The 25,516-nt window shown below is 36.4% G+C and overlaps 1 protein-coding gene across 1 annotated transcript in view; it reads left to right on the top strand.

Moving 5' to 3' along the window:
- FAM227B (family with sequence similarity 227 member B) overlaps positions 1 to 25,516 on the top strand; it is a 228,409-nt gene that overhangs the window by 42,502 nt on the left and 160,391 nt on the right. Inside the window, exons 10-11 of the mRNA XM_005685798.3 lie at positions 3,206 to 3,332; positions 17,146 to 17,283. Coding sequence (XP_005685855.1) covers positions 3,206 to 3,332; positions 17,146 to 17,283 — 265 coding nt within the window. The remainder of the gene's footprint in view (positions 1 to 3,205; positions 3,333 to 17,145; positions 17,284 to 25,516) is intronic.

Below are 25,516 nucleotides of genomic sequence, written 5' to 3'. Positions count from 1 at the left end.
TCTTGTGTTAATGCACAAGTACAACACTAAGCACCTGTAAACAGTAAAGAACAATGAACAAAGTTGTGAATCAAATGTTGTTTTACTATGTTAAAATAATTTGGTTAAAATAATTTATGTTCTTGAGTAATGTGAAGTGAAGATGCATGGAATTTCCTTGAGTATTTTGAAATGTAAACATCTAGCATTTCAAAGCAGAAGACACATTCAAATACTTTGTTGAACTGACATCTGTAAAATCAGAAATACATGAGTATTTTCAAGTCAGTAAATGTTTTTATGGATAAATCCTAAAATAAATGTCTATCAAGAAAACATAAAATTGCCAAATATTTATACTCAATCTTGATCTATCTTACAAAAATGTACATACAGTATTATAGAAGGAAGGCAGCAGTGGGCTGGGAATAAGGAGTCTGCTACTAATTACATAGGTGATCTTGCAGACATTCAGTTTCTCAGTGCCATAGCCCGTTATCCATCAGATGAAGAGTTTGACCCATGATTCATAAGTTGCCTTATAGAACACTGATATTCCAAAAGATAGACTATGATTTTCTCTGCTAATGTAAATTTTTTTTTCTTATTTACAGGAAAAACATTAGTGGTTAGAATTTTTGGTCATTAAATTGCCTAGAGTTGACAAAACTGGCTGGATTTCTCCTATCTATAATCCTTTACCTAGTCTGTCCTTTTGTGGTGGGTCTTGTCTATCTAGTAGGTGGTTTGATAAAGTCGAGCATGCTTTAACACAAGCCTTAAGAAAAGAATTTTTAAAAGCCTGTTTAATGTGAACAAACAAGCAGCGGCACCGTTACATATTCCTCATTCTATAATTTCTAGTCTTACGTTTATTGTCTGAGTGTTCTCCTTGGGATGATGTGCTTTTTGATATCAAGATGTTGTCTTTATAATCCATCTCAAATCACGACTTGATTTTTCCTGAAGTCCCTATTTTCAGTGGCATTTTCCAAGGAGAAATTAGAAGTTATTTAACAAAGATTCAAAGCCTCACTTGAGAACAAATAACACGTACACCTTAGTGATTAGACCCTTCCCCCTGTTTCTATGCTTGTGAACCAGACCACCTCCCTACATATCTATTACCACCATAGCTGTATAAGTAGAAATGCAGCCTCATCTCTCATTGACTAATTTCTATTTTAACTCATTCAAATAATTGGGAGTTTTGTTACTAATTGGCTCATCTGAGAAAAGCTATTAATATTTAAGAATCAAAAAATTATCTTCAGATCTCACTATTCGGTATAAATTATTTGAATCTGAACATACGGTTTTTATTTCATTTTCTTCCAATGTCATACAATGATATTCCCTCAGAAAATTTCCTAACACCATCTGACACTTCATCTCTTTTCCCACTAATCTCCTGAAGCTGAGATATACACAGAAAACAAAATGTCAAAGTTCACCTTACCTAGTTCAACTTTTTAATTACTAGCATAATTTTATATACCACAATTATGTGACTCTTTCCAGTAACATTTTAAACTGTCCATGGCTGATTCAATAAAATTAAATATATCAGTGTTTTTAAAGCATTCTTGCCTGCCTCTTTTTCCCTACCCCAAAAAACTAATGAAATTCTTTAAAGAATACCATTACTTACCAGCAGATTTGAGCACTGCTGAGGCAGGTGACTATATTAGTTTCCTATTGCTGGTGTAAAAAACCATCATGAAGTTAGAGGCTTAAAGAAATGGAAATTCATTGTTTTATAGTTATGTAGATCAGAAGTCCAAAATGAGTCTTATGGGATTAAAATCAAGGTATCAACAGAGCTAATTTCTTTAAGAAAACCAAAGGGAGAAATCATCTCTTGCATCTTCCAGTTTCTGGTGTCTGCCAGCCTTCCAAAATAGTAAATAGAATATTTTAAATCTTTAACGTAAAAATCTGGTATCTTCCTGTGTGTAGTTACTCCCTGAGAGAAACTTAGTAGTCAAGTGACTTTGTCTAATAGAATACTGGTAGTGCTGTACATTAGTTGATATTCACTCAGGACTTTACAATTGGGGTTCAGTTCAGTTGAGTCACTCAGTCATGTCCAACTCTTTGTGACCCCATGGACTGCAGCATGCCAGGCATCCTTGTCCATCACCAACTCCTTGAGCTTGCTCAAACTCTTGTCCATCAAGTTGGTGATGCCATCCAACCATCTCATCCTCTGTCGTCCCCTTCTCCTTCCACCTTCAATCTTTCCCAGCATCAGGGTCTTTTCCAATGAGTCAGTTTTTCACATCAGGTGGCCAAAGTATTGAAGTTGCAGCTTCAGCATCAATTCTTCCAATGAGTATTCAGGACTGATTTCCTTTAGGATTGACTAGTTTGATCTCCGTGAAGTCCAGGGGACTCTCATGAGTTTTCTCCAACACCACAGTTCAAAAGCATCAATTCTTTGGTGCTCAGCTTTCTTTAAAGTCCAACTCTTACATCCATACATGACTACTGGAAAAACCATAGCTCTGACTAAATAGACCTTTGTTGGCAAAGTAATGTCTCAGCTTTTTAATAATGCTGTCTAGGTTGATCATAGCTTTTCTTCCAAGAAGAAAGCTTTTATTCCAAGGAGCAAACAATATAGTATAACCTCAATAACAATTGGTGTTATGCTACATTAACTCACCTAAATGGACTTCAATTATTTAAAAACATGTTTTTATTTCTCACCACACACACAAAAAATGATAATTGTGTGATGTAATAGAGTTATTAGCTGATGCTGTGGTGGTAATCATATTACGAAATACAAATATATCAACATGTTGTACACCTTAAACTTATGCAGTGTCATATGTCAAATATATTTCAATTATAAATGTATATATACTTTTTATTATAATGACTAGAAAGAGGGTATACTTTTTCTGAAAGAGGATATCAATAACAGGGTAAAAGGAAATAAGTGTAGAACCATTAAACCTTAACTGTTAACTTCATCCTTTATCCAAATTAAATTTTTTCCCCTGAATGCTAACAAATAGCTAAACTGATATGACTTTATTTTCAACTCTTTTTTGTTCATATTCTTCAGTTGTTGGAAGTACAAAGAGGCAAAAAAGGCCAAAAACAAGTTATAAGGAGAAAAAGGGACATGTATTTCACAAACTCAATAACTTCTTTGGTATTTGAGATAATCTTACATGAAATATTAAATTATTTTAATATGACTCTGTTTTGGTAGGTGTATCCTGATTGTTTGGCACAAGCTATCTATGCAACATTCCAGGAAGCATTTCCAGAATCTAGTAATCTCTTTAATGATGAATTTAAAGAAGATCTAGGGAATAATATTTTTCTTTGGTTGTCAGGTATGAATGTCATTTAAGTATTGATCACTACTTTGGTAACTAAAACTTTTGAATTGCAGTGTTTTGTTTACTCTAGTCAAAAATTTTGTAGTTCTTTGTCTTACAAAACAGAATATTGATGTCTATGTTTCAAAATAATGATTTTCTTCTGAAAATTATGTTATAATAAAATTAATCACTTATTAACTTTAGAAGGCAAACAATTTTATGGGCAGTGGAATTCTTGTAGAAACCAAAACTGCCACAGAAAGAAAACTGTATGATACATATTTTATATTTGTAAGAGAAGTATTTCAAGCTGCTTCTTTTAGAACACTGCTGGCATTTTTATAGCAGATAATACTGGGTAAATTCTAGAGCTAACTGAATTATTTATATAACATACCATCATTAATCAATGGGAAAAAAATGTTTGAATCATGGGGGGTGTGTGTGTGTATGTGTGTGTGTGTGTGTGTGTGTGTGTAGGTAGGAGTTCAGTCAGTTGTATCCGACTCTTTGAGACATGGACTGCAGCACACCAGGCTTCCCTGTCCATCACCAACTCCTAGAGTTTACTCAAACTAATGTCCATTGAGTCGGTGATGCCATCTAACCATCTCATCTTCTATTGTCCCCTTGTCTTCCCGCCTTCAATCTTTCCCAGCATCAGGGTCTTTTCCAATGAGTCAGTTCTTCGCATCAGGTGGCCAAAGTATTGGAGTTTCAGCTTCAGCATCAGTCCTTCCAATGAATATTAGGACTGATTTCCTTTAGGATAGACTGGTTGGATCTCCTTGCAGTCCAAGGGACTCTCAAGAGTCTTCTCCAACACCAGAGTTCAAAAGCATCAATTCTTCAGCGCTCAGCTTTCTTTATAGTCCAACTTTCACGTCCATACATGGCTACTGGAAAAACCATAGCTTTGACTAGACAGACCTTTGTTGGCAAAGTAATGTCTCTACTTTTTAATAAGCTGCCTAGGTTGGTCATAACTTTTCTTCCAAGGAGCAAGTGTCTTTTAATTTCATGGCTGCAGTCACCATCTGCAGTGATTTTGGAGCCCCAAAAAATAAAGTCTGACACTGTTTCCACTGTTTCCCCATCTATTTCCCATGAAGCGATGGGACCAGATGCCATGATATTCATTTTCTGAATGTTGAGCTTTAAGCCAACTTTTTCACTCTCCTCTTTCACTTTCATCAAGAGGCTTTTTAGCTCCTCTTCACTTCCTGCCATAAGGGTGGTGTCATCTGCATATCTGAGGTTATTGGTATTTCTCCTGGCAATCTTGATTCCAGCGTGTGCTTCTTCCAGCCCAGCATTTCTCATGATGTACTCTGAATATAAGTTAAAAAGCAGGGTGACAATATACAGCCTTGACGTACTCCTTTTCCTATTTGGAACCAGTCTGTTGTTCCATGTCCAGTTCTGACTGTTGCTTCCTGACTTGCATTATAGGTTTCTCAAGAGGCAGGTCAGGTGGTCTGGTATTCCCATCTCTTTCAGAATTTTCCACAGTTTATTGTGATCCACACAGTCAAAGGCTTTGGCATAGTCAATGAAGCAGAAGTAGATGTTTTTCTGGAACTCTCTTGCTTTTTCGATGATCCAGCGCATGTTGGCAATTTGTCTCCGGTTCCTCTGCCTTTTCTCAATCCAGCTTGAACATCTGGAAGTTCATGGTTCACGTACTGTTGAAGCCTGGCTTGGAGAATTTTGATCATTACTTTCTAGCATGTGAGATGAATGTAATTGTGCGGTAGTTTGAGCATTCTTTGGCATTGGCTTTCTTTGGGATTAGAATGAAAACTGACCTTTTCCAGTCCTGTGGCCACTGCTGAGTTTTCCAAGATGGAGAAGCTCTATACAGTCAGCAAAAACAAGACTGGGAGCTGACTGTGGCTCAGATCATGAACTCCTTATTGCAAATTCACTTAAATTGAAGAAAGTAGGGAAAACCACTAGATCATTCAGGTATGACTAAAATCAAGTCCCTTAAAACTAAGTAGGAGTGGCAGAACTTAAAACGCTGAAGGGAAGTAAAATTCCATCCTGAAGTACTTAGCTGGGAGATTTAGGCACTTAGGTTTAAAACTAAGGTATTGGAGAGAAAAATCTCTCCGATATTTTTTCTGAAGACTACTATACCATTATGGACTACCAGAAGTTGACTGTTCTCTAGTACTGAAAAGTGAGTGAAGTCTAGTTCTTCTCATAAAACTTTCTGTTTTTGACTACTCTTTTATAATTGTTTTGTGTCAATTCTTAGTAACCAAACCATTTCTTTTATTTTATTTATTATTTTTTTTTTGCTTTACAATATATATTGGTTTTGCCACACATCATATATATGGAATTTAGAACGATGGTAACGATAACCAAACCGTTTCTGTAAGAAAATGTTTCATGTTTTAAGGAAGGAGTCCGTGGGAGGTAAATTCTAGAAAACAACCTGGAGCACCAGCCCCCTCCATCAATACACATAAGACAGGAGTCTCCTAATTACAGAGAAAAATCCGATTAATTCAAATATAAGAAATAAAAAGAGAATGAGCAAAGCATTCAGACCAAAAAAGAAATAAACCATAAGAGAAAAAGTGAAGAACAGAGCAGATTTCCTCCAGACCTGTTATAGACTGCATTGTGTTCCATCCCAAATTCATATTGATTTCTATATGTAAATATTATGAGTCACTTGCTTACTTAATCCTTTTGTTTGAGTTTTATCATTCATTGTCTAGGGTTTTCAAGTCATCTATTGTATCACCTGCAAATATAGTTTTCATACTTCTTTTGCAACTGTTATGCTTTTAACTAGTTTCTGTGATGTATTCAAGCATGAATGTATGTAATATGCTGAGATGAGCAATAGCAAATGAGTTAGGAGATTTAAAAGGTAAATCCAGTGGGGATGTCTACTTTAGCCTGTCCCTAATTAGTCAGTTTTCATTCCAAGCCCAAAGAAAGGCAATGCCAAAGAATGCTCAAACTACTGAACAGTTGCACTCATCTCACACACTAGTAAAGTAATGCTCAAAATTCTCCAAGCCAGGCTTCAACAATATGTGAACCGTGAACTTCCTGATGTTCAAGCTGGTTTTAGAAAAGGCAGAGGAACCAGAGATCAAATTGCCAACATCCGCTGGATCATGGAAAAAGGAAGAGAGTTCCAGAAAAACATCTATTTCTGCTTTATTGACTATGCCAAGCCTTTGACTATGTGGATCACAATAAACTGTGGAAAATTCTGAGAGAGATGGGAATACCAGACCACCTGACTTGCCTCTTGAGAAATCTGTATGCAGGTCAGGAAGCAACAGTCAGAACTGGACATGGAACAACAGACTGGTTCCAAATAGGAAAAGGAGTGCATCAAGGCTGTATATTGTCACCCTGCTTATTTAACTTCTATGCAGAGTACATCATGAGAAACGCTGGACTGGAAGAAACACAGCTGGAATCAAGATTGCAAGGAGAAATATCAATAACCTCAGATATGCAGATGACACCACCCTTATGGCAGGAAGTGAAGAGGAGCTAAAAAGCCTCTTGATGAAAGTGAAAGAGGAGAGTGAAAAAGTTGGCTTAAAGCTCAACATTCAGAAAATGAAGATCATAGCATTAGGTCCCATCACTTCGTGCAAAATAGATGGGGAAACAGTGGAAACAGTGTCAGACTTTATTTTGGGGAGCTCTAAAATCACTGCAGATTGTGACTGCAGCCATGAAATTAAAAGACGCTTACTCCTTGGAAGAAAAGTTATGACCAACCTAGATAGCATATTCAAAAGCAGAGACATTACTTTGCTGACAAAGGTCCGTCTAGTCAAGGCTATGGTTTTTCCTGTGGTCATATATGGATGTGAGAGTTGGACTGTGAAGAAGGCTGAGTGCCAAAGAATTGATGCTTTTGAACTGTGGTGTTGGAGAAGACTCTTGAGAGTCCCTTGGACTGCAAGGAGATCCAACCAGTCATTCTGAAGATCAACCCTGGGATTTCTTTGGAAGGAATGATGCTAAAGCTGAAACTCCAGTACTTTGGCCACCTCAAGCGAAGAGTTGACTCATTGGAAAAGACTCTGATGCTGGGAGGGATTGGGGGCAGGAGGAGAAGGGGATGACAGAGGATGAGATGGCTGGATGGCATCACTGACTCGATGGACGTGAGTCTGAGTAAATTCTGGGAGTTGGTGATGGACAGGGAAGCCTGGCGTGCTGCGACTCATGGGGTCGCAAAGAGTCGGACACAACTGAGCGACTGAACTCAACTGAACTGAACTGATTGGTCTTCAAAGCATTCTGTACACAAACTGCCTGAGTTAAAGACGAGAACGCTAAATATAGATCCCGTATCTGATTTAAATATCAGAATAGATAGTTTGGTCGCTTCTAGCCTGAATACATTTGTTTGCAAATGCATATTCTTTGAAAAAGTTGGCTTAAAACTCAACATCCAGAAAACTAGGATCATGGTACCTGGTCCTATCACTTCATGGCAAATATATGGGGAAACAATGACAAATAGACTTTCTCTTGGGGGGCTCCAAAATCACTGCAGATAGTGACTGCAGCCATTAAATTAAAAGACATTTGCTCCTTGGAAGAATAGTTATGACTAACCTAGAAAGAAAGGAAAGAAAGAAAGAAAGTGAAGTCACTCAGTCGTATCCGACTCTTTGCGACCCCATGGACTGTAGCCTACCAAGCTCTTCTGTCCATGGGATTTTCCAGGCAAGAGTACTGGAGTGAGTTACCATTTCCTTCTCCAGGGGACCTTTCCTGATGCAGGGATCAAACCCTGGTCTCCCACATTGTAGGCAGATAGTTTTACCACCTGAGCCACCAGGGAAGACCAACCTAAACAACATGTTAAAAAGCAGAGACATTACTTTGCCAAAGAGGTCCATCTAGTCAAAGCTATGGTTTTTCCAGTATGTATGTATGGATGGATGGATGTGAGGGTTGGACTATAAAGAAAGCTGAGCACCAGAGAATTGATGCTTTTGAACTGTGGTGTTGGAGAAGACTCTTGAGAGTCCCTTGGACTGCAAAGGAGATCCAACCAGTCCATCCTAAAGGAAATCAGTCCCGAATATTCATTGGAAGGACTGATGTTGAAGCTGAAACTCCAATACTTTGGCCTCCTGATGTGAAGAACTGACTGATTGGAAAAGATCCTGATGCTGGGAAAGATTGAAGGTGGAAGGAGAAGGGGACAGATATGGTTGGATGGAATCATCAACTCGATGGACATGAGTTTGAGCAAACTCTGGGAGTTGGTGATGGACAGGAAAGCCTAGTGTGCTTTAGTCCATGGGGTCGCGATGAGTCAGACATGACTGAGTGACTGAACTGAACTGATTCTTCCAACATAGGCTATTTATCACTGTTGAACGCTTGCTTCAGTACTTCTCTGTGGGCTGTTTCACCTTAGGAGAAAATATTTGTGTAGTGAAAGGATTGATATTTATTGCCTCTCCTTCACATCAGGCAGAGAAATGGTTTAAAGTGAAGGGTAGGTGAGGCTAAAATAGGAAGCTTAAGGAATCCTTGGGATGAAACTGTACCTTAGCCTCAATGAAGATATCATATTATAGTTTTAAAAGGTGTTACCATGCACAGGGATCTCTCTGTATTATTTGTTGCAAGTGCATGTAAATCTACACTCATCTCAGAGTTAAAAAAATTCAAACCTGCATTTTCTTAAGATAAAAGGTAACTATGCAGGTGGAATTATGTGAATATTCTGGACAACTACCAATATCTACTAAAGCTAAACATATGTTAAATTTGGACTAGCATATTTCTGACTCTCAGGTACATAATCTCCAGAAATCTACATATTTCTGTATACCAAAAGTACAAAATGTTCATGAAGTGAAGTGAAGTAGCTCAGTCATGTCCGACTCTTTGCAACCCTGTGGACTGTAGCCCACCAGGCTCCTCCATCCATGGGATTCTCCAGGCAAGAATACTGGAGTGGGTTGCCATTTCCTTCTCCAGGGGATCTTCCCAACCCAGGGATTGAACCCAGGTCTCCTGCATTGCAGGCAGACGCTTAAGCAGTGCTATTTGTATAATAATCAAAATGAACTGTCCAAATCCCCACAATAATATAAAATTTAGATAAACTGTGGAGTATTCATATACTGAAATACTGCCAGCAATGAGGATGAGTGAACTATAATCATATACAGTAGTAAACAAATCACACAAACAAGGTTGAGGGACCAGGCACAAAAAGGTAGATCCTGTATGAGTTCTTTGATACAAAGTTCAAAATCTGACAAAACTAATCCATGGTGTTAGAAGCTGAATATTTTGTTTCTGAGGGCTGGTAACATGGACACTATATATTAAACTTGAGAAGATTCACTGACCTGTACATAATTGTTCATTTTTATTTTTATGCATGGATAAGAAATTAAGTTGAAAACAAAGGCAGTAGTGGTAGCTTCACTAGAGACTCTATGATTTATTTAACATGAATGTGTTTGTACAGATTTCTGTCACAATGCTTTTTCTCACATTGCATGTCTATCAAGACTCACATGTTTTCTGAGTTCTATGCTCATAAATGACCTTTTCACCTTTTACTATGATTTTATCTTTCAGTTGTGGTTAATTATTTTGTTTTGGCTAGAGCACTTGTTGGAGGAATTTAAAAGCCATTTAAAAGACATTTCTTATTTCTTTGTTGGAGAAATATTTATATCATAGATCTAAAATACTTAATTCAATTTCTCCTCCTTAAGATATGAAAAATTCCTTTTTTAAAGATGAAGTCATTGCTTTATTTGTTTCTTTGCAGTATGTTCAGTTTGATTGCTTACATTGTCAGTTGGCTTTCATTTTAGTTCGTTTTTCACAATTTTTTTTTTTAACCAGAGTTCCTTATTTTTTGTTGTTGTTTAGTTGCTAAGTCATGTCTGACTGCGACACCATGGACTATAGCCCCACCAGGCTTCTCTGTCCATGGGATTTCCCAGGCAAGAATACTGGAGTCAGTTGCCATTTCCTTCTCTAGGGGACCTTCCCAACCAAGGGATCGAACATGTATTAGCAGGTGGATTCTTTACCACTGAGCCACATGGGAAGCCTAGAGGTCCTTATATACAATAAGAAAAAAGCACCAGAGCTTGTATTAATTTCCTATTACTGATGCAGCAAATTACTAGTTAGTTTCAGTTCAGTTCAGTTCAGTTCAGTCACTCAGTCATGTCCAACTCTTTGTGACCCCATGAGTCACAGCACACCAGGCCTCCCTGTCCATCACCATCTCCTGGAGTTCACTCAAACTCATGTCCATCGAGTCGGTGATGCCATCCACCCATTTCATCCTCTGTTGTCCCCTTCTCCTGCCCCCAATCCCTCCCAGCATCAGAGTCTTTTCCAATTAATCAACTCTTCACATCAGGTGGCCAAAGTACTGGAGTTTCAGCTTTAGCATCATTCCTTCCAAAAAACACCCAGGGCTGATCTCCTTTAGAATGGACTGGTTGGATCTCCTTGCAGTTCAAGGGACTGCTATCTAGGTTGGTCATAACTTTCCTTCCAAGGAGTAAGCGTCTTTTAATTTCATGGCTGCAATCACCATCTGCAGTGATTTTAAAGCAACATAAATATATTATCTTAGAGTTCTGAAAGTCATAGGTCCAAAATGAGTTTCACTAAGGTAAAACCAAGATGTTGGGAGAGCTGTGTTATTCTAAAGGTTCTAGGGAAAATCTCTGTAGCTTTTCAGAAGCTGTTTCCATTTTTTGCCTCATAACCTTTCATCATCAAAGCCCACAATGACTAGTCACCTTTCTCATATTTCTTCATTCTAATACTGACTCTTCTACCTCTCTCTTGCATATCTATGACTCTTCTGAGTACAGTGGGCTCACCTGGACAAGCCAGCATACTGTCCATATTTTAAGGCTAGCCAGTTATTAACTTATTCTGTCTGCTTCCTTAATTCCTCTTTGCCATGAAACATAACGTATTCACCATTTGGGAACATTAAGATATGGAAGACTTTGGAGGATACTTCTGCCTAGTGTAGAGACACATTAAGATTGTGTATGATTGGCTAGGTTTTAGCACAAGCTTTATGACTATCCTATGTGGCAGCTTTACAGTGAGTAAGATGAAGTTTTGTGCTCTGACTTCTGGCTTCTGCTTAGGATGTAAAAAACTAAAATGATATTACTTCCACTCTTCTACCTGAAAACACTAAACTATCTGCAAATTTGAAACTTTCCTGGAACCCATCAGAGGTTCCAAGGCAGTCAACCCAAAATCTACAGAAAGACAGGTGCCTCCAAGGGAAGACCAGATGTCAGCACTTGCTCACGTGGGACAGATGCAGCTAGATGCCATAAAAAGGCAGTAAGAAGAATTTAGCCAAAATTTCTAATGAATTACTTAGAGCTGAGTATGGTCTAGTGTGACCATATAGGACACTTAGGAGCTTCATAAACAAGGAGGAATTTGACATTACAAGTTTCTCTCCAGATATTTTATAAGTAATAATTGAGGATGGTATGACAGTCTTGAGAAAGCCTGGGGGAATATTAGAGAAACCACTACAAAAAAGGCATTAAGCCTTGCCTGGACCCTTCTCTTCTGTCTCCTCTGTGTTAACAACAACAAGCTTTAAGTCACAGCAGGAGGAGGGAAAGAGGTTGCGGGAAGGAAGGGCAGCAAATCCAGTTGCCCTTAGTGAAGGAGTGGAGTTGCGACTCACCCCAGAAACAGAACTTCCTATCAAAAGACAAAGAAATAATCAGAGCCAGTTTCAGATAAGGCACAGGTATTAGAATATTAGACAGAAATTTTCAACTACCTATGATTAATGTGGTAAGTGCTCAAGTGGAAAAGATGGATAACATGTATGATCAGATATGTAACTTGAGTGAAACATGGAAACTAAACAAAGAAGGCCACATAGACCAATGGAAGAAAAGTGAGAACCCAGAAATAAACCCTCACAGTCAACTAATATTTGACAAAGAAGCCAAGAATACTCAATAGGAATGTGATAATCTCTTCAATACATGGCACTGGGAAAGCTGAATCACCTCATGTAGAGTGATGAAATTTGACTGCTATCTTATTGTCGTCCAGTTGCTAAGTTGTGTCCGACTCTTTGCAACCCAGTGGACTGCAGCACACAAGGCCTCCCTGTCCTTCAGAATCTCCCAGAGTCTGCTCAAACTCACATCCATTGAGCAATGATACCATCCAACCATCTCATTCTCTGTCACCTGCTTCTCCTCCTGCCCTCAATCCTTTCCAGCATCAGGGTCTTTTCCATTGAGTTAGCTCTTTGCATCAGGTGGCCAAAGTATTGGAGCTTTAGCATCAGTCCTTCCCATGAATATTCAGGGTTGATTTTCCTTAGGATTGACTAGTTTGATCTCCTTGCTGTCCAAGGGATTCTCACGAATCTTCTCAAGCACCACAGTTCGAAATCATCAACTCTTCACTGCTCAGCCTCTTGTCCGATTCTCACATTCATACATGACTACTGGAAAAACCATAGCATTGACTGTATGAACCTTAGTCAGCAAAGTGACATCTCTGCTTTTTAATGTGCTGTCTAGGTTTGTAGTAGCTTTTCTTCCAAGGAGCTAGTGTCTTCTAATTTCATGGCTGAAGTCACCATCTGCAGTGATTTTGGAACCCAAGAAGAGAAAATCTGTCACTGTTTCCACTTTTCCCCCTTTTATTTGCCATGAAGTGATTGGACTGGATGCCATGATCTTAGTTTTTTGAATATTGAGTTTTAAGCCAGCTTTTTCACTTTCCTCTTTCATCCTCATCAACAGGCTCTTTAGATCTTCCTTGCTTTTTGCCATTAGAGCGGTAGCATCTGCATATATGAGGCTGTTGGTATTTCTCCCAGCAATTCTTGATTCCAGCTTACTATTCATCCAGCATGGCATTTTGCATGATGCACTCTGGGTATAAGGGCTTCCCTGGTGGCTCAGAGGATAAAGCGTCTGCCTGCAATGCGGGAGACCCAGGTTTGATCCCTGGGTCGGGAAGATCCCCTGGAGAAGGAAATGGCAACCCACTCTAGTATTCTTGCCTGGAGAATCCCATGGACAGAGGAGCCTGGTGGGCTACAGTCCATGGGGTCGCAAAGAGTCGGACACGACTGAGCGACTTCACTTTCACTCTGTGTATAAGTTTAATTAGCAGAGTGACAAAATACAGCCTTGACATACTTCTTTCCGAATTTTGAACCAATCTGTTGTTCCCTGTCTGGTTCTGACTGTTGCTTCTTGACCTATATACATGTTTCTCAGGAGGCAGGTAAGGTGGTCTGGTATTTGCATCTCTTTAACAATTTTCCAGTTTGTTGTAATCCACACAGTCAGAGGCTTTACTGTAGAAAACAAAGCAAATGTTTTTCTGGAATTCCCTTGCTTTTTCTATATCACTCACAAAAATTAACTTCAAATGGAGAAAAGAACTGAAACCATAAAACTCTTAAGAAGAAAACATAGTGGAAAAGCTCTTTAATATATGTCTTGGCAATAATTTTTTGGATATGATATCAAAAGCACAAGCAACAAAAGCAAAAATTAGTAAGTGAAACTACATCTAACTAAAAAGCTGCACAGTAAAAAAAAATCTACAAAATGAAAAGGGAATTTATTAAATATATGTGCAAATCATATCTTATAAGGGATTGATACCCAAAAGCTAAAAGGAACTCAATTCAATAGCAAAATAAACAAACAAAAAAACTGTCTGATTTTAAAAATAGAGGAACTGTTTTTAATGGCTGAGTAATACTCCATTGTGTATATATACCACAGCTTTCTTATCCATTCATCTGCTGATGGACATCTAGGTTGCTTCCATGTCCAGGCTATTATAAACAGTGCTGTGATGAACACTGGGGTACACGTGTCTCTTTCAGTTCGGGTTTCCTCGGTGTGCATGCCCAGCAGTGGGATTGCTGGGTCATAAGGCAGTTCTATTTCCAGTTTTTTAAGGAGTCTCCACACTGTTCTCCATAGTGGCTGTACTAGTTTGCATTCCCACCAACAGTATAAGAGGGTTCCCTTTTCTCCACACCCTCTCCAGCATTTATTGCTTGTAGACTTTTGGATGGCAGCCATTCTGACTAGTGTGGAATGGTACCTCATTGTGGTCTTGATTTGCATTTCTCTGAAAATGAGTGATGTTGAGCATCTTTTCATGTGTTTGTTAGCCATCTGTATGTCTTCTTTGGAGAAATGTCTACTTAGTTCTTTGGCCCATTTTTGATTGAATCAGTTCTAATGAGGTAGATGAAACTGGAGCCAATTATACAGAGTGAGGTGAAGTTGCTCAGTCGTGTCTGACTCTTTGCGACCCCGTGGACTGTAACCTACTAGGCTTCTCTGTCCATGGGATTCTCCAGGCAAGAATACTGGAGTGGGTTGCCATTTCCTTCTCCAGGGGATCTTCCTGACCCAGGGATCAAAGCCGGGTCTCCCGCATTGGAAGTAGACGCTTTAACCTCTGAGCCACCAGGGAAGCCCCCCAGAAAGAAAAACACCAATACAGTATGTTAACACATATGTATGGAATTTAGAAAGATGGTAACGATAACCCTGTATGCAAGACAGCAAAAGAGACACAGATGTACAGAACAGACTTTTGGACTCTGTGGGAGAGGGAGAGGGTGGGATGATTTGAGAGAATGGCATTGAAACATGTATAATATCATGTAAGAAACGAATAGCCAGTCTAGGTTCGATGCAGGATACAGGATGCTTGGGGCTGGTACACGGGGATGACCCAGAGAGATGGTATGGGAAGGGAGGTGGAAGAGGGGTTCAGGATTGGGAACTCATGTACACCTGTGGTGGATACATGTTGACATATGGCAAAACCAATACAGTATTGTAAAGTAAAATAAAGTAAAATTTAAAAAAATAAAAATAAAAAAATAGAGGAACTGAAGACATTTTTCCAGAGAAGACATACTGATGTCCAACAAGTACAGGAAAGGATGTTCAGCATCACTAATCACCAGGGAAATGCTAGTCAAAACCACAGTGAGATATCACCTCATACCTGGTAGAATGGCCATTTTCAAAGTGACTACAAATAACAAATATTGATGAGGATGTGAACAAAAGAGAACCCTTGTTGTTACTTGGAATGTAAATTGGTAGAGCTACTGTGGCGAACAGTATGGAGGTTCATCAAAAATGAAAACTAGGGCTACTGCGAAGTCAGCAGTCCCACTTCTAGCAGCAAGACTGCATCTTTCTCCTGAGCTCCTGCCAGGCTGTGGTGTGGAGTGAGGGGAACCGGGCATTTGCCCTTTGGACTGGGAAGTGTGATGAGGTGGCTGCCATCTGTGCAAGTCTCTCGCTGCTCTGATTGTTAGCAATCCGACACACACACCTGCCTCACAAGTAGAGTCTAGGCTTCTCCAGCTCTCCCATCTGTCTCAGTGGATTTCCCAGCAGACAAGGGGGCTCCCCGGGGCAAGGATCCACCTGTGTGGACTTTCTCTTCCATACCCCTCCAGGGGTGCTGGACCCACCCTAACGCCTTCCCCTCCCCTTGCAATTCTGCCCAGTTACATGGAGATCTTTCTTGCAGTTTTGGCTTTATAAAAGATACTCTGCTGGTTTCCAATTAGTTGTTTGTTTGTTTGTTTGAAGTTGTCTTCCATGTGTAGATGTATTTTGGATGTGTTTATGAGAAGTGAGCTCCATGTCTTCCTACTCTGACATTGATCTCCCGTTCAATAAAAAACTATCTTTTAAATATCCTGATCTGTTGACCTTTCTATACTCCAGATTTTCCACTAATATGCTATATATTTTAAAACACAGACAATATTGAGAAACATTCAAATGAGTCGTTTTGAATATTTTATCTAGTGGCAACTAATGTAAAATAAGCAATGACCAAATTTAAAAACTCTTCGAAAATTCCAATTTGATATCAAAATATAACAAATAATCCTCATTGAATACTCACTACTGGGAAAATATTGGATATATTTTATGAGTATGTCAATGTATGTTAATATGTTTATTATATTTTATGTTTGTTTTTATATTCATGTTTCCCAGTTACTGAATGCTTTAATATATACAAACTCAATTAACCAGCAGAATAAGCATATGAAGTATACTAAGGAATTTATATTGTTCTCATTTTTACTGCTGAGGATATAAATGTTTTGTGTGGTTAAATCAATTATTCAACCCTACACAGCTTTTGGAACAAAAGTGGAACTTTTTAAATAGAATTTACTTTTATTACTTTTAGAGTGCTATAATCTATTCAAAAACATTATTTTGAAAATAATAGATACAGAGAGGGAAAAATTTTAAATGGAATCATCTATTGATTGTTGCTCAGAGGCAATCATGTTAACAATTAAGCTACAGTAACACATCTGTATAAGGTAAAATTGTCCTTCACATAAAAACAATACTATGATTACTTTTATATGTTAATAAATACTTACAAGGTAACTTTTTATGGATACTTCATGATCCACTGTTGGGATGTACTGTTGTTGGATATTTAGGTCCTTTCAAGTTTTCACAATGTTAATCTCCCCTTGTGTCTGTTTATGAACTTAGCTTGTATTTTTCAGTCAGAAGGGTATATATCATGTTTATCTCTTTTCTGATTCACTGTCTTATATGATGAGACATTAACATTTTTATGTAGAGATTCCTTCATTTGAAACCTAAGACTGGCAGTTCTCACAGGACTGTTGTGAGAATTAAATGTATACTCACAAAAAGGGTTCAACAGAAGATGTTTTTAAAATAGTAATTTCTTTGGTTAAATATACATTTTGTATTAACAGGTTTACCACCTCAAAAAGGATTTTGGACCCACTGGAAACTGAAAGAACTCTCCACAACAACCATTCATGGTAGCAGGAAAATGCCTTCAAAAACTATAAAGGACATGATTGCTAGAGATCAAGAACACATAGCAGCTTGTAAGTAAATTTATTATATATTGCTTACTGAAATAGCCAAAATCAAGTATATCATTATTCATTTATCAGAATTTTTTAATGATTATTTTCTGGTGAGAGTCTTAAAATAACATTTAATTTATAGATGGATATTATAGTAATTTGAATACTGCTTTACATTTTTAGTTTTTCATTATAAAAATTACATGTACTTAAGTCCTTTTCTCATTTGCACTTATTATGATTTTAATATTAATCTCAGGGAACTTCTCAGGTATAAGAATGCTACAAATACTCTTACTTTTTGGCTGTATTGCTAACTGGTTAATAATGTGTTTTACCAATAGATAAGCTTAAAATGTTTTATTCAGTAAATTTAAATAATGCCTTTGTAGAATGTCAGTTTTGTGGAATATTTATCAGGACTTACTTAACCTAATACGAAAAAACAATCTACCTGCTTTTATCTAGTACTTTTTAATTTCCATTTTTGTTCAATTCTTTAATCCATTTGTGGTTTATTTGTTACAAGGGAGATAGTTGGATTCCAGTATTTTGTTTCCAAATGCTCACTTTTTAGATAATCCACTTACAGACTACTTGAAATACCCAATTCACATGGATATTTTTCTGTGTTCTCTTCTACCTGCCAAATTTCTGAGACAAGACCAAACTTCTTAGTTACTCTATATTAATAAGCAGTTTAAGGCAAGCTCATGTCTCTCTAATTTATACTGTATTTCAATACTAAGCACTGGTCTGGTGCTCAGGCCTCATTACTGACCAACTAAACAGAATCTCACACTCAGTATTTTTTTTAAAGGTACTCAGATGACTTCAATTTGCAGGCGAAGTTAAGAACTCCTAGCATAAAGAGAAATACCTTTCCATTTTACTACTTGATAAAGGCTGGTGGAAGGAGGGACTAACCTCCTCAACCTACTCCTCTGAAAATTCTCTCTTCAGTTAGTTTTTTATTCTAAAATTGTTTAATTGTTAATTACTGCTTTTCTGATTAGTACTTTGGTTTTTTGCCACTCTTATCTCTATAGATAGCATTCTGTCTGATTGCTGTCTTTTAGTCGTTATGTGAAATTTCTTATTTGCTAATGTTACCCTGGTTTTTAAAGAACTCATACATATTTGTTATTTTGTATAGAAAGAGAGATAATTTACTATTTTGACCCAATGTTAAACATCTCTTTTTGCTTCTTAGTCTCACATGTGAAAAATAACTTGTAAAAATAGAAAATTAAGGGACTTTAAATTTTTTCAAGTTTTAACTTACAGAAAAGTGTTAAAAATAGTGTAAGGAACTCCCATATATCCTTTATCTACCTGTTGTTTGAATTTGTTCTATTTGTTTTATCATTCTCCTTTTTTATATAAGCATTTAAAGCTATAAATTTCCCCAATTACTGTTTCAGCTACTTTCTGCAAATTTTGACATTATATTTTCATTGTCATTTAATTCAGAATATTTTCTAATGTCCAGCATAATTTCTGTTTTGATCCATGGGTTATTTAGAAGTATATTACTTAATTTTTTTTAATTTAGGTTTTTTCTGGATATCTTAAAATTACTGATTTCTACTTAAAAAAAATAGTGATCTGATCTACTTTTAAAAATAATGATTTCTACTTTTAAAAATAGTGATCTGTGCAGTCTTTTGTAGTGCATTGAGATTTGTTCTATAGTACAGTACATGATCTGTCTTGGTAAACATTCCATGTGCACATGAGAAGAATATATATTCTGCAATTATTTTGTCTCAGTTAGATCAAGGTGATTTATCATGGCTCAGATGGTAAAAGCATCTGCTTACAATGTGGGAGACCCAGGTTCAGTCTCTGGGTGGGGAAGATGCTCTGGAGAAGGAAATGTCAACTCATTCCAGAACTCTTGCCTGAAAAATTCCATGGATGGAGGAGCCTGGTGGGCTCCAGTCCATGGGGTCGCAAAGAGTTGGACACAACTGAGCAACTTCACTTTCACTTTTTACTTTAGATCTTCTATATCAGGGTTCAGTAAACTATTGCCTATGGACCACATCTGGCCTATGAGCTAAGAATGATTTTTCCATTTTCAAGGGTTGTAAAATGACAAAACATTAAAGAATATACTACAGAGGTCATATGCAGCCCACAAAGCCTAAAATATTGGATTATCTGGCCCTTCATAGAAGAAGTTTGCTAACTCTGGTTCTGTATCTTTATGATATTTTACTTAATTGTTCTGTTTATTTCTGAGAGGGGATATTAAGATCTCCGACTACAATTGTAGAAGTATCTATTTCTCTCCTTAATTCTGTTGATTTTTGCTTTATGCATTTTAAAGTTATTTGGTACATATGCATTCATGTATTATGTTTTCCCTTCAATCATTATATTTCTTTGTATCTGTGATAATTCTACTGAATGCTATTCTGTCTGTTATTAATACAGCCACTTCAGCTTGCTTTTGTTTGTGGCCTGCATAGTGCCTCTTTTCCCATCATTTTACTTACAGCTTCTTTGTGTTTTATTTTTAAAGTATACCTCTTATACATAAGATATAGTTGAATCTTGGGGTTTCTTTAAGTCTTACAATTTCTTCCTTTTAATTGGAGTGATTACTTCATTACATTCAACATAACTATTGAGTCAGTTCAACATAACTATGGTTAGGTTTGTTTTACTATGTTCCTGTTTGTTTTCAGTTTTAGCTCACCTGTTTTTTGTTTTTCAGTTCCCCTTCTTTATCTTCATTTGGTTAATCAAATATTTTTAGTATTCCATTTTTATTCCTCTGTTGGCTATTTGCGTTGTGATTGCCTTAATGATTTCAAACACATCCTTAAATTATTGAAATCCTACTTAAAGTTAATGTTATCCTATTTCACTAAAATGTAGGAACTTGGAGAATGATAATTAACATGTACTCTACTCCTCTTTGTCCTTTGTGCTATCGTTGTCACATATATTAGAAGATCTACATAAATAATGGCCTCACATTATCTAGTGTTAGGATTTTTGCTCCAAATAACTACATGGTTTGTTTCATCTTTATTGAGATCTAATTGATGTACAATAAACTACACATATTTAGAATATAAAATTTGACAATTTGACATATATATAAACTCATGAGACTATCACAACTTTCAGGATAGGAAACATATCCACCATTCCCAAAAGTTCCTTAGACTTTTTTTGTAATTCCTCCCTCCTTCTCAATCCCCAGGCAATTACTCATGTGAGCTTTGTCAGTACAGGTTAGTTTGCATTTTCTAGAATTTTATGTAAATGAAATCATAGAACATGTGCTATCTTTTGTTGGCATTATCTACTCTGCATAATTATTTTGAGATTCATTCATCTTGTTGCATGTGTTAATAGTTTGTTACCCTGTATTTTGCTGAGTCCATAGTGAGGATATACCACAGTTTCTTTGTCTGTTCACAGATGGGTAGACATCTGCATTGTTTCCAAGAAAAGTTATTATAAGCTTATTTATAAGCTATTATAAGTAAAGCTGCTGTTAATATTCATTACAAGTCTTTATGTAAACATAGAATTTCATTTACCTTTAGTAAACCTCTAGTAGTGGAAGTCTGGGTACTATAGGAAATGCATTACAGCAGTTTAAGAAATTGCCACATTTATCTAAAATTTTACTTCCTACCAGTATACAAGTTATATTAATACTCTACTTCCCTGTTAACACTTTGTATAATCTTTTAATTTTATCTGTGCTTGTGGGTTATACTGGTATTTGCTGCTGCTGCTGCTGCTAAGTCACTTCAGTCGTCCAACTCTGTGCGACCCCATAGACGGCAGCCCACCAGGCTTCCCTGTCCCTGGGATTCTCCAGGCAAGAACACTGGAGTAGGTTGCCATTTCCTTCTCCAATGTATGAAAGTGAAAAGTGAAAGTGAAGTCCATGGACTGCAGCCTACCAGGCTTCTCCGTCCATGGATTTTCCAGGCAAGAGTACAGGAGTGGTGTGCCATTGCCTTCTCCAATACTGGTATTTAGCTAGGTTTTATTTTGATTTCTCTAATAACTAATTATGATGAGCTTCTTTTCATGTGCTTTTTTGCCATCTGTAGGTCTTCTTTGCTGAAGTGTTTATTTCAGTCTTTTGGCTATTTTTATTTGGGTTGTTTGTATTCTTTTAATTCTGTTATAACAGTTCTTTATATATTCTAGATATAAGTCCTTTAACAGATATATATTTTATAAATATTCTTGTATAATCTGTGAATCCCTTTTTATTTTATAATAGTGTCTTTTGAAAGACAAAATTATATAGTATGGTGAAATCAAATTTATCATTTTTTCCAATATAGTTTTTGCTTTCTGTTTCATATTCAAGAATATTTTATGAAGCTTAATTTCAGTCAAGATTTTCTCCCATATTTTCTTCTAGAAATTTTATAGTATATAATTTTATAGATTAAAACTGTAGCTCTTACATTGAGGACTCTAATTCATTTTCAATAATTTTTGAAAATTATGTGAAGTAAGCATTGAGGATCATTTCTTTGTATATTGTTCTAGAACCATTTGTTGACAAGATTATCTTTGCCCATTGAATTACCTTGGAACTTCTGTCAAAAAAGCTTTTGACAACACTTGTATTGGCCTATGCCTAAATACATACTTGTACTCTAAATTTTGTTTTGGTGATGCCAATACTAAACTACCTTGATAAATGTAGTTTTATAACATGTCTTGGAGTCAGGTGTTATAAATTCTCCACCTTTGTTGTTCTTCTAAAAATATTATTTTGGTTATCCAGAGTCTTTTCATTTCTGTATAATTTTAAACCACTTACAGTATTTAAAGTATATACTCTGAAATTTTAATTGAAACTAGGTTAAATCTATCAACTCAAGAAGCATTGACATGTTAACAACACTGATTTTCCACTCCATGAACATAGATTATTTCATCTATTTAGGACTTATTTCATTTACCTCAGCAATATTTTCCGGTATTTTTTCTGTATAGATGCTGCACACATCTCTCAAGTAATATTGCATATGGTATTTTTAATTTCAGTTCCTAATTTTTCATTGATAATATATAGAAAATATGATAGAAAAATACTTTTGTGTTGATTTTATATCCTGCAATCTTACCAAACTTTCTTATTATTTTTAGTAGCCTTCTTAGATTTCTTAAGATTTTCTTCATGGACATTCATGTCATCTGAGAATAAACAGCATTTTTTTTCAATCTATAAGCGTTTTATGTGTTTTACTTGCCTGTGGTTAAGATCTTTAAGAAGATGTTGACTAAAAGTGGTAGGAGTGGACGTCCTTGTTTTATTCTTGATCTTAGATGAAAAATGTTAAATTTTTGCTGAAGTTTTTTATAGATGTCTTTTATCAGGTTGGGGTAGTTTCTTTCTCTTCCTAGTTTGCTGAGAAGTTTTTGTTGTTCTTGTTCTTTTTATAACAAATATATGTAGAATTTTTACAAATGCTTTTTAGCATTTGTTGAGATGAACATATTGTTTTTCTTTTTTAGTCTTTTGATATAGTGAATTACATTGATTGATTTTTCAAATGTTAAGCCAACCTTGCATTCCTGGGATAAATCCCATTTGGCAATTATGTATTAACCTTTTAATGTACTACTGAATTCAGTTTGCTAAAATTTTGTTTTCTTTTCTGTACTATCCTATCACATTTTAGTAATAAGTGTAATGTTTCCCCTTCTTCTCTTTTCTAAGAGTTAGTGTAAAATTGGTATTTATTCTTCTTTACATATTTGGTAGATTCACCCAATGAAGCCATTTGGGTCTGGAAAGTTCTCTGTGGTCATATTTTTTTGGTCAGATAAAAAAGGTCAGTTTCTCTAATAGATACAGTGATCAAATGATCAGTTTCTTCTTAAGTAAATTTTGTAGTTTTGTGAGTTTTTATTTTATTCCTTTATATATTTTTGAGTATTTTTTTTCTGTGATGTGCTCTAGTTATTAATACTTAGAAATATTTTGGTCTATTTGAGGCTTTATTTTAAGCTTCATTAGGTGGAACCAGAGAAGTCTTTTGTTTAGCCTAACTTGCTTCCCCTGCTGAGACAGTTCTCTTCTTTAGTATTCTACTCCATGCTCTGGGTATTGCAGATTTCCCATCTGGCTGTCTGGAACATGAGCTTCCTCTGAGCCCCAGGCATTGTTCTGTCTGCTCCTTCCTGTGTTTTTTTTTAAAACCAACCTCAGGCAAAAATTTAAGGATAACCTTCCGAAGAGCTCCAGAATGCTCTGTATGTGCTTCTGTCTCATCTGTGTTATGCTGACCAGTAAATTTTAGCTTTCCCTGACCCACCTGAATGTTAAATTTTATTTTTCAAATCAGTTCTGTTTGGATTCCCACCACTTGCACTGTGGCCTGAAATTTCTTTTTTAGAGACAAAAACAGACAAGTGTTCCTTCTTTAGGTTTTCTTCTCTTGGCTGAGGGGCGGGGATTATTGTCCAGTGTTGCCTGTTGTCCAACACATGAAAATCATTGTTTTACATATTTTTTCCAATTTTTTATTTGTTGAAGAATGAATAAAAGTGGTGAGAGTGGATATCCGTATCTTAATCCTGATCTAAGAGGAAATGCTTGCAGCTTTCCATCACTGAGAATGATGTTTGCTGTAGGTTTCCATACATGGCCTTTATTATGTTGAGTTATGTTCCCTCTATGCCCATTTTCTGGAGAGTTTTTACTGTAAATAGGTATTGAATTTTGTCAAAAGCTTTTTCTGCATCTATTGAGGTGATCATGTGGCTTTTATTCTTCAGTTTGTTAACATGATGTATCACACTGATATACATGTGTTGAAGAATCCTTGCATCCTTGGGGTAAAGCACACTTGATCATGGTGTATGTTTCTTTTAATGTGTTGTTGGATTGGGTTTTCTCATATTTCATTGAGGATTTTTGCATCTGTGTTCATCAGTGATGTTGGCCTGTAATTTTTTTTTTTTTTTTTTTTTTTGGCGACATCTTTGTCTGGTTTTGATATCAGAGTGATGGTAGCCTCATAGAATGAGCTTGGGAGTGTTCCATCCTCTGCAATTTTGGGGAATAGTTTGAGAAGGATAGATGTTAACTCTTCTTGAACTCTTTGATAGAATTTGACTGTGAACCTATCTGGTCCTGGACTTTTATTTGTTGGAAATTTTAAAATCACAGTTTCAATTTAGTACTTGTGATTGATCCGTTCATCTTTTCTGTTTCTTCCTGGTTCAGTCTTAAAAGATTGTATCTATTAAGAATTCTAGGTTGTCCATTTTATTGGCATATAGCTGCTTGTAGTAGTCTCCTGATCCTTTGTATTTCTGTGATGTCAGTTGTAACTTCTCCTTTTTCATTTCTAATTCTATGGATTTCAGTCCTCTCCCCATTTTTTTTCTTGATGAGAATCCTACGGGCTCCATGTTAGAAGGTTCAATTCCCCTTCCTTTTTCTGTCTGCTTTTAGTCTTTCTCTGGTATCTTCACGTGGTTGTTCAGTTGTTAAGTCATGTCTGACTCTGCAGCCCCATAGACTGCAGGATGCCAGGCTTCTCTGTCCTTCACTATCTCCTGGAGTTTGCTCAAATTCATGTCCTTTGAGTCAGTGATATTATCTAAGCATCTCATCCTCTGCAAGTGGTTAGTGCCCTTTGTTTAAACACTCTCAAGAATTCATAGCTTTTATCTATGGGAGAGTCAGACTGATATAAATTAAATGTTTTGTTTAAATACTGAGTTTATTTTTCAATTTAAATATCAAAAGTGTCAAATCACATTTTCCTATGAAACTATATACTGCTTCATTATCTTGTTATTTAGTCTAATAGAGGAGTCTAAACCAAACTATTTTTTCTTTCTATACAGTTAATCAATAAAATTTAGTTTTTACTTTTATTTAGATATTCCAATATTTTAAAATTTATCTTTAAATTTTAAAAATGTCATTAAAACATGTCTTGATAATTTTTATAAGCTTTCACAATGCCAAAATTTAATTAATATTCTTGGATCTCCCTAAGCTCTTTTGTAGACCTAGTAAAGATTTTAGCCAAGTGTTTCCAGTGAGACATAGACAACTTACATGACTAAATCAAGAGGGAGGGAAAGTGACACTGTTTCAGATATTTAAGGAAAAAGTTTCATTTCACCATTGGAGACTATCCCCTGACATTAGGAAATAAAATCTCCATAGAAAGGCCTGAGATTCTGTTTTCACATGGAATACTTTGACAGACTAAAGTTGCCTTCTTTTGCC

Source organism: Capra hircus, chromosome 10 (genome assembly GCF_001704415.2).
Source record: "Capra hircus breed San Clemente chromosome 10, ASM170441v1, whole genome shotgun sequence".
Taxonomy (NCBI): domain Eukaryota; kingdom Metazoa; phylum Chordata; class Mammalia; order Artiodactyla; family Bovidae; genus Capra; species Capra hircus.
This window is presented reverse-complemented; position numbering and strand designations above follow the sequence as displayed.